The 10,942-nt window shown below is 41.2% G+C and overlaps 1 protein-coding gene across 1 annotated transcript in view; it reads right to left on the bottom strand.

Annotated features, from left to right (window-relative positions):
* Positions 1-3,525: 3,525 nt before the first annotated feature.
* Positions 3,526-10,942, bottom strand: part of sms (spermine synthase) — a 72,952-nt gene continuing 65,535 nt past the window's right edge. The window contains exon 11 of the mRNA XM_041211729.1: positions 3,526-4,105. Coding sequence (XP_041067663.1) covers positions 4,075-4,105 — 31 coding nt within the window. The 3' untranslated portion in view covers positions 3,526-4,074. The remainder of the gene's footprint in view (positions 4,106-10,942) is intronic.

Genomic DNA, 10,942 nt, shown 5'->3' with positions numbered 1-10,942 from the left:
TAGTCACGTGGAAAAATATGGGTTAATAAGGAAGAGCCAACATGGATTTCTAAAAGGGAAATCGTGTTTAACTAACTTGCTGGAGTTTTTTTGAAGAGGTAAAAGGTTGATGAGGCTAATGCTTTTGATGTGGTGTACATGGACTTTCACAAGGCATTTGGTACAGTGCCACACAACAGACTTGAGAGAAAAGTTATTGCTCATGGAATAAAAGGGACAATAGCAACGTAGATGCAAAATTGGCTGAGTAATAGGAAACAGAGGGTAATGGTCAATGGATATTTTTCAGGCTGGAGGAAGGCTTGTAGTAGAGTTCCCCAGGGGTCAGTATTGGGACCCGGGCTTTTCCTGATATATATTAATGATCTAGGTCTTCATGTGCAGTAGACAATTTCAAAGTTTGTGGATGATACAAAGCTTGGGAGTTTTGTAAAAGAGGATGGCGTAGAACTTTAACAGGACATAGACAAGTGGAGGAGCGGGCAGATAGGTAGCAGATGAAGTTCAGTGTAGAGAAGTGTCAGGTGATGCATTTTGGTAAGAACAGCATGGCCAGACAATATAAAATTAATTTGCAATGGGGTGCAGGAGCAGAAAGACCTGGGTGTATATGTGCATAGATCATCGAAGGTGGCAGGACAGGTGGAGAGAACAGTTAATAAAGCATATAGTATGCTGGACTTTATTAATAGGGACATAGAGTACAAGATCAGGGAGGTTATGCTGAATTTATAGAAGACACTGGTTAGACCTCAGCTGGAATATTGTGTACAGTTCTGGGCACCATATTATAGGAAGGATGTGAACACATTGGAAAGAGTGCAGAAGAGGTTTACAAGGATGGTTCCAGGGATGAGAAACTTCAGCTGAGGGTAGATTGGAGAGGTTGGGATTGTTCCCCTTGGGGAGGTGGCTAAGAGGGGATTTTATAGAGATGCTCAAAATCATGAGGGGGCTAGACAGGATAGGGAACTGTTCCCTCCCGTAAAAGAATCAAGAACGAGAGGGCACAGATTTAAAGAGATTTGCAAAAGAAGCAAATGTGATGTGAGAAAAAACTTATTCACACGAGTGGTTTGGTCTGGAATTTACTGCCTGGAAGTGTGATGGAGGCAGTGAATTGATGGTTATTCAATTGAGGCATTTGAATAGAAATAATGTGCAGGGGTACGGGGCACTAAGTCACAATGCTCATTTGGAGAGCCGGTGCAGACATGATGGGCTGAATGGCCTCCTTCTGTGCTGTTAAAATTCTGAGATTCTGTGAATATCAAGGAGAAATGGTTAGATTCTTTGTTATTGGAGATAGTCATTGCTGGGGCTATTGATGGCTATTCACTGGGGCTACAAGTAATCACTCAGCCAAATGTTGCCTTGATGTCAAAGGTAGTCACTTTCACCTTAGAAATTCAATTCTTTTGTCCATGTTTGACTAGGGCTGGAATAACATCTGTTGTTGAGTGGTCCTGACAGAGCCCAAACTGAGCATTGGTGAGCAGGTTACTGGTAAATGTTGCTTGATAGCACTCTCAAAGACACCTTCCATCCCTTTGCTGACGATCGAGAGTAGACTGATGGAATAATAATTGGCCAGATTAAATTTAATGGTCAGAGATTGCCAGTAGTTAATTCTTGTGCCCAGCCAATTATCAGGGACACTTCTTGATAAATTCTATACCAATGGCTCTCCATTCATCAATAGCTATTAATCAGGGAACAAGCCACAGAAGCTTATTAATACCTTGGATATGCCAGACCATGATCTATACTGAAAAGTCAGTGGGGTACTTTGACTGTGTGATATTGTAAGGTCACCAGACTTGACAGGCTAAATTGCTTGTCCTGGTGCTGGGACCTTCCTGATGGTACAAATGACACGCTTTAAACTTCTACTTCAAACCTGGAGAAAGATAACACACAAAAGTTTACGCAGGAAAGAAGCAAATGAGAAAGGCTGCAGTATGATTTTGATTTAAACAGTTTATAGGAGGGATACAATGCTGCATCAGAGCAGCCTTAAAATTCTTTATCAATGTCAATATACACATTTCAACAAGTTTATAAAGAGACAAAAATTCAATTTGTGAAGACCTTTATTGTAAGGTTTACTGCACTGCTGTATTTTTTAAAACTACAGGCTAAATTGCCATTGATAATTCCATTATAAACTCTTGTGCTACCGCACCTGTTCACAGTTCTACACAGTGGGAGCAGCATTTAGTGCAAAGGTCAAAATTTAAAACCTCAACTGTTCTGTGCGTAGTTGCCAATTGTGACACATGCAGAAAGTGTTTCACAAACATCAGAATTACTGTTCGTGCTAGCTGTTCTCATTTGATGTAACCTTTTTCAGATTTGCGCTACAAGGGAAGGCCTGCAGAAAGTAGGACAGTGGCTGACAAATAATACAGGTTGTGTTAAATGAGGAAAAGAAATAGGGTATAGGTATGTCTCGTGTTGAAAGGGCTTTTCAAAGTACTATTGCTAAAACAGTATTGGAAAGCCCATGAAACTTGCATTGAAAAGAAAAACCCCACCAATAGCCCTAATATTGTCCTTCTCAAATTTCCCCAAAGAGGTGTGATCAAATTTGGTTCACAAACATCTGTCTGAAATTTAACAGAATGAGGATGGGGAGGAAAAAAGTCAATTTGAAGGAAAAAGTCCTGATCATTAAGATTGCCATGTTTAGTAGCTGATTCAATGTTCTTCATCGCAAGCACTTACCAAATGGAAAAGATGGTGGCCAACACTTACTTTTCAGAGTAAGGCTCCGATGCCGGCATGGGGGATAATATACATACAGGTTAGAGACACTACTATTGACACTACAATCATGAATCTCTGACCCACACTCACTGTTATTGAGATTCTATACCATTGGCAAGACTCGCAAAATGAGCCGACTAATTTGTCCTGACTCCATTTCAATCATTTAGGATGATTGGGATTTGATTACAACAGGTTGGGTAAATGTAAATGCAGCTGCGGTGCATTATAAACTGCTTTTATAAAAGTTACAAGGAACAGTTAATGTGAAGTTTTTTCTGTGTTCGATTCAAAAGATCAAAGCTTCATTCTTGCTAGTCTCCTTGGAGCTTAGCCCCATTTCCAAAAATTGTTATTGTTCCCATGCCTGCAGAAATATCAGTGGTGCATTTTTTAATTATAAATTTATGGCTAGGATAATGCCACTGTAACCTGTTGCTCATTCATATCTTAACCAAAATAAATACTGACAGAGGTTGTTCAGTTCTCAGCACTGATAAGTGAAAACACTTTCAATCAGGCAGAAAGGAAAACAGTTCTGCTGTGATTAATGAATAAATAAATAGATCACCCTAACATTAGCAACTTCCCTGGACAAGTAACAGCAAATGAGTGTGCACACATTGAGAGAGGAAACAAGGTCCAAACAATGATTCCAACCACCCCCCCCTTTCTTTCCGTACATGAGGTACTCAACATTGTGTCATTGGTCCTTTCAAAAGGCTACAGTAATAACTTTATACCAAAATAACAGAACACATGTCAATATTTGTGTTTATTCTGAAAACAAAGCAAATAAATTAAAAAAAATCAATTTCTGAACTATGGTTGACATACGAGTAAGATACCGCAGGTTGAAATATGCAAAGGCAATCAAGATAACAATGTAACTGGAACAAAACATCACCCACTAAACACAAATTGTGAATTTGCCTGTCACACATTCACAAAGTAAAAGATTCACATTTACAGCAACATTCAGAAGTCCAGTGCAGTCAGCAGTTTGCCTTGCACTCCCATTTAAAATGTAAATGACTAGACATTATTAAAAAAAACACATCCCAGCAAAATATACAAGTCGTGTCTTTCCTGAAATGAGAAGTTGCATCACAGCACAATGCAAGACACCTCGGCCAGCAGCCTTGATGTAAGTACACAGCATTTCTTCAGTTTGAGAAAGAGCATGCACCAGGGTGCAAGCTAAAAAGCATCATGCAGCACAAAGCCCTGCCATCCTTATGATTAAGAATTTTATTGATTTTCATAAAATGACAACTCGCAACTTTTGTTTTGAAAAGATCCGTTCTACTTTTTCCACACTGTGTAGAACACCCATCTGAACAAGGAGCTTAAGGAAATCAAACACTGAGGTTATTTACACACACAGCACAATCAAAAATCTCTACATTTAAAAATATTTAAGATTAAAGGCTACACTTTGAAAAGCACTGCTAAAACAAAATGAAGCTTGGCAATATTCTGACAAATAACTAGGAATGTAAAAAATATTGTGGGTGTGTTTAAAGTAGGATGGTGGTAGTATGTGGAGTGCTGTTGGTCATGTGGAATAATTTAACTAGACTTCAACAATGACTTGCAGTTATAGAACAATTTTAAGGTAGAAAAAGTCTCAAGGCACTGCACAGTGATGTAAAAATGATGCTGAGCCAAGGAAGGTGTTATTAGGATAGACAAACTAAAGCTTGGTCAAAGAGAGTCTTCAAGGAAGAAATGGAGAGGAAGGGCTTGCCAGGGTTTAGGGCTTAGCCAGCTGACGGCGAGGCTGATAATGGTAGTGTCGAAGGGAGGGGGTGGGAGAAAAGAACTGGAGGAATAGAGCTCTGAGGAAGTTATAGAATTAGAATGGGATTGAAGCCAGAGAGGAAGTTAAACGCAAAAATGACAATATTAAATTGGAAGTATTGAACGACACCTCAACTTTAAAATTCTCATTTCCTTTGAAAATCCTTCCCTGGCCTCCATCCCTCCCTATCTCTGTAATCTTCTCCAGCCCAGCAACACTTGAAGATATCTGTGCTCCTCCAACTCTGGCATTCTGAGCACCTCCAATTTTAACTGCTCCACCACTGACAGCTGTGCCTTCCATTGCTGTGGCTCTGAACTCTGGAATTCCCTCAAGTCTCTCCACCACTGCTTCTTCTTCTGAGTTGCTCTTTAAAGCATACCTCTTTGACTAAGCTTTTGGTCATCTGTCCAAATATGGCTTAGTGTCAAATTTTATTTGATAATGCTTCTATGAAGTGCCTTGGACGTTTTACATGTTAAAGGCACTTTAAAAATGGAATTTGTTGCTGTTGAGAGAGCAAGAGAGAACATAGGTCAGTGAACACTAGGGTGACAATGAAGCAAGGTTTGGTAAAGGTTAATGTATGGGTAGCAGAGGTTTGGAGGATATGAGGCCAACCTGGAGGGCATTGGAATAGTAGAATCTGAAGATGACAGTCACAGATCAGGGTTTTCACAGCAGATAGGCTGGGGTGGAAATGGGTGATGTTACAGAGGTAGCGGAGGGGCTGAGGGAGGTAGTGGAGACAGCTGCGTATATATACAAGTTGAGTTCATGTATTCAGATGATGTCTGCGAACAGTAGAGTGTGGATGAAGATGCGGAGGGGGATAGGGATAGATTCACAGAGATCTCCAGGAGGTAATGTTGAAGAGGCTCGAAGAGGAGCTACTCCAGATGCTCTGGCCACCAGTGGATGAGTAAGAGTGGAACCAACAAAGGCAACACCCTCTGAGCTGGACAGTGTTGGAGAACAACGGCTAAGTTGAGCTTGTCAAAGTCTGCAATGAGGTGGAGCAGTGAGATCAATCCTGGCTTTGAACAAGGCCGCTTCAGTGCTCTGACACTGATGGGAGACCTAATTGGAGAGGTCCAAACATAGAGTTGAAGGAAAGATGGACATGGATTTGGGATGTGACAACACGCTCAACAATCTGGGAAACTCAGTAAAACTGAGGTCTAGGGAGCAGAAGGTGGCTTTCATGAACAAATTGAGCTTGGAGAAGGCACAAGGGAAGATAGGAGAGAAACTACAGAAGGACAGGATCCATGCTGGCTGTGGCTCAGTCATTTCAGCTTCTAAAAAAGTACACAGGAAGCAACTTAGGAGCAAATTTACACACTTCAATGGAAGCCATAGGCAAGGAAGTATGGGGTAGTAAAGATCCAGAGTACTGATGTAGACCTTGTTCTGGCCACCACAAGGGAGATGGAACAGATACATTTACCCTTTGATTTGTAGGTAACTTCAAAGCTCTTACAGGGTCAATGGAACCTGCTGGGAGTTGGGGCAGCCATTCAGGGTGTAGACAATTTATCACCTCATTAGAGTCTGAGAGAGAATCCAGCACAGACTGATGGAGAAAGGAGTTACTGGAGGGCACAGGTGCACTGTATGGAATAGACACAAATTTACTAATATCTGGAAGTATGCTTACAGGAATGTGGCCCAATTTGATAGCATCTGGGAGAACTAAACAAACACAAAAATTTGAAATACATCAGAGGCAGCAGCCCAATCCAGCATGAAAATGCTCCTGGGGCCATGGCATTAGAATTCTTTTTTGGCCCAGTGCTGACCTCTACCCAGTTCTTTCAAAGATCTCTAATGAGACAATTAAAGCAGCCCTGGTAGGAAAGTTCCATCCCTCACTATCAGGGTAGTTCTGCCAAAAGGATGGTCTTGTGCAGTTGTCAAATTTAATCAATAAGAATGCTTCGTAGATGTCTTGGAGTTTTCTTGAGGACATCGGAACAGGAGGCAGCCATTAAACTCCTCAAGCCAATTCTGTCATTCAATGAGATCATGGTTGATTTGTGACTTAACTCCATATACTCAATTTTGTCCCACATCCCTTAATGCCACTGGATAACAAAACTCAGTGCCGATTGCTATTTGTGGAGGCAAGTTCCAAACTTCTGCCACCCTTTGTATGTAAAAGAGTTTCCTAACTTCACATATGGCTCTAATTTTTTTAACGTCCTCTCATTGTAGTCTCCCCAACCAGTGGAAATAGTTTCTCTCTCTACACCTTATCAGTTGCCCTTAATATCCTGTAAACTTCAACCAAATCACCCCTTAACCTTCTCAATTCCAGGGAATACACCACCAGGTCTTTTAATCTCTCCTCGTAACTTAGCCCTTAGAGTCCAGGTATCAGTCTGATAAATGTACATTGCATTCCCTCCAAAGCTCTCAAAGCTGAACAGAGAACTGCAGGTGTGACCCGACCAGAGCTATATCTTGGCTTCTACCCTCTCGTACTCCGGTCCTCTGGGCATAAAGATAAGCGTTCCATTAGCCTTTGTGGTTATTTTCTGGAGCTGTCCACAATTGCCTTACACAGACAACAATAATCCTTATATTATGGAAGCTCTAAATAGAAAGAAGGGATAGCCAGTGGAGTATGTGAAATGCCTTTTAAATGAGCCTCAACAATTCCTATCGTTCACATAGCAGCAATGAAAAAGCATTTCGCCAACCAGAAGCTACCCGCTGTGGAGACATAGTAGCATAGGACACTAATATCTGCTTTACTTTCAGCTTGGTGACAGAATAAAGGACTCCACAAGAAGCCATTCTGTTACACTCTCCTAATTCTAGAGAGGGTACAATGACATTCACAGAGATGCACTTGGTATGAAACACAAATGCAAAGACTTTAAAAAACAAGCTAGGTTTATTTTAGCCACATCATCCAGATAACTTGGCGATACAAGTGTTCAAATGCTGAAAAGATGAGATGGGAGCAGTCTGCTGTCAGTAATCGAGGGAGTCAAGAATGAGAGGGCATAGATACAAATTTAAATACAAGAAATTTAGAACAGAGGGCAGGAGAAATTTCTTCACAGACGGTTGTGAGATTGGGGACTTCACTTTACTGGTTGAAGGGGAAATGGTCAACATTGGATAGGTAGATGAAGGAAAAGGCATTGAAGGATATCAGAAAATATCACGAGAAATATTTGCTCATGCAAAGGATAAATGCTGACAAGGACTGGATGTGCCAAATGGTCTGTTCCCTGTTGTAGCTTCTATCTATTTTTATGATTGATGAAGTAATGGTTAAAATGAGGGAAGAGTTTTGCAATCTAGAACTAACTTGGGAAACCACCTTAGGGAGAAAACCTGGTGTGAGCTGTAAGAATTACTCTATCTCCATGCCAAATCAAATAAGGTTGATCTACAATTATGGCTTTAAGTTTACTCACAATGTGAGCCAAGGCCAATGCAAATAGCGAAGACAAATTCCAAATTGAAAAAAAACAGCTTCAGATTAGTAGCTTGCTCAGTTTACTAAAAGTTACATTACTGTCCCCATTTAGATCCAGGGAGGGTTTGCAAAGATGCAATACCTATGAAGCAAACTATTAAAGCATGTCTTCCAAACAATTTTAATATCAATGAATCATGAATAAGTCATAACATACATGAAAATGTAACTGGGCTCTGGACCTAGCTCAGACATCAGGATATCATGTATTTCACATGTAATAGGGCTAATCGAATTAAACACAATATTCAACATATTTCCACCATGTAATACAATCAGTGCATTTGCACATGCTTTATTACAACTTAATCAGAATAATTTTACCTGAAGCATAGTCATGAACATCTGTACACTACTCTGGGTATGGTCTCACCAATGCCCTGTACAGATGTTGCAAGACCTCCCTAATTTTATACTCTACCCTCCTTGCAATAAAGGCCAACATTCCACTCACCTTCTTAATTACTTGCTGTACCTGCACATTGGCTATGATTCAGGCACAAGGACATCCAGAGTCCTCTGTCCCACACCATTCTGCAGTCTCCCTTTATTTAAATAATAGTCCACTTTTGCATTTTTCCTTCTAAAGTGGATAACCTCACGCTTTCCCACATTGTACTCCATCTGCCAATATTTTGGTCTACTCACTTAACCTACCTATATCCCTTCGCAGACTCTTTATACCCTCCTCACAACTTATCATTGTATCAGCAGCAAATTTGGCTATCATACAGTTGGTCCTTTTAACCAAGTCATTAGTATAGATTGTAAGTAGCTGAGGAACCAGCACTGGTCCACTCGCTACAGTTTACCAACCTAAAATGATCCGTTTATCTTGACTCTGTTTCCTGTCAGTTAGCTAATCCTCTTTCCATGCTAATATATCACCCACGACATCATGAGCTCTTATCGCTTGCAGTAACCTGTATGTGAGCAACCTTATCAAATGGCTTGTGCCTACAATCATAGGAATTTAGAAGAATGAGGAATGATCTTACTGAAACACAAGATTCTGAGGAGGCTTGACAGAGTGGATGCTGAGAGGATGTTTCTCCTTGTCGAGGAATCTAGAACTAGGGGGGCACAATTTCAAAATAAGCAGGCTCCCATTGAAGACAAAGATGGGGAATTTATTCTCTGAGGGTACTAGCCTTTGGAATTCTCTTCCCAGACAGCACTGGAAGCTGGGTCATCGAATATGTTCAAGGCTGAGTTAGATGCTAAATTTACAATTCAAGGTGGGGGGAGAGGGGGGGTAAGTAGGCAGAAAGGTGGAGTTAAGGCCACAGTCAGGTCAGCAATAAAATCTACATCTTTGGCCAAGCTTTTAGTCATCTTTCCAGATATCAGTGTGTGGCTCTGTTAAAAATAGATTTGATAACGCTCTTGCTAAGTGCATTGGGTTGTCTTGCTATGTGGATAAGGTTAGGAAGGCATGTTAGGAAGGCATACGGCATGCTTGCCTTCATTGGCAGGGGTATTGAGTATAAAAGCTGGGAAGTCATGCTGCAGCTGTACAGAATATTGGTTAGGCTACACTTGGAATATTGCGTGCAATTCTGGTCGCCACATTTCCAGAAGAATATGGAGGCACTGGAGAGGGTGCAGAGGAGGTTTACCAGGATGCTGCCTGGTCTGGAGGCTATTAGCTATGAGGAGGGGTTGGAGAAACTCGGACTGTTCTCGCTAGAGCAACGGAGATTGAGGGGTGACTTGATAGAAGTTTACAAAATTATGAGTGGCATGGACAGAGTAGATAGTCAGAAGCTTTTTCCCAGGGTGGAAGAGTCAATTACTAGGGGACATAGATTTAAGGTGAGAGGAGAAACCTATAGAGGAGATGTGCGAGGCAATTTTTTTACGCAGAGGGTAGCGAGTGTCTGGAATTCGCTGCCAGAGGAAGTGGTGGAAGCAGGTACGATAGTGGTGTTTAAGAGGCAGCTTGACAAATACATGCATAGGATGGGAATAGAGGGATACGGACCCCGGAAGTGCAAAATGTTTTAGTTGACGGGCAATATGATTGGCACAGGCTTGGAGGGCCGAAGGGCCTGTTCCTGTGCTGTACTTTTCTTTGTTCTTTGTTCTAAAGGCACTATGTAAATTAAGTTGTTGCTGCTGGTGAATAGTAATCTCAGCACCGATTGTACGATACTCCACTTCACACTTTTTGTAATGTCTGAGTACCTACCTTTAACCCCTAGTCAATGCTTTCTGTTTTGTAGCCAGTTTGCTATGCACCCTGCTACTTGTTCCGATTCCACATATTCTGACCTTGATTGAGAATCTACCATGTCATACTTTATCGAAAGTCTTTTAAAAATCCAAATTTATTACTTCTACTCATTACCCTTGTCTACCTTTTGAATTCTTTGAAGAAATAACAATAAGGTTTGCCAAACACAACCTTCCCTTTTGAAATCCATGATGACTATTCTTTATTATATTTTCAATCCCAAGATGCTTTTCTATTAAATCTGAGTGTAAGGGCTCCACCATCATTCCAAGCACCAACTTCAAGTCTGTAGTTCCCTAGGCTTGTTCCATCTATCTCCCTCTTAAATATAGGTATACATTTTTTTAAAATTATTCACTCATAGGATGTGGGTGTCACTGGCTAGGCCACCATTTATTGCCCATCCCTAATTGCCCTTGAGAAGGTGGTGGTGAGCTGCCTTCTTGAACTGCTGCAGTCCATGTAGTGTAGGTACATCCACAGTGTTGTTAGGGAGGGAGTTCCAAGGTTTTGATCCAGTGACAGTGAAGGAACGGCTGTATATCTCCAAGTCAAGATGGCATGTGGCTTGGAGGGTAACTTCCAGGTGGTGGTGTTCCTTGTCCTTCTAGATGGTAGTGGTCATGGGTTTGGAAGG

The sequence above is a fragment of the Carcharodon carcharias genome, chromosome 18, assembly GCF_017639515.1.
Source record: "Carcharodon carcharias isolate sCarCar2 chromosome 18, sCarCar2.pri, whole genome shotgun sequence".
Lineage (NCBI taxonomy): Eukaryota > Metazoa > Chordata > Chondrichthyes > Lamniformes > Lamnidae > Carcharodon > Carcharodon carcharias.
This window is presented reverse-complemented; position numbering and strand designations above follow the sequence as displayed.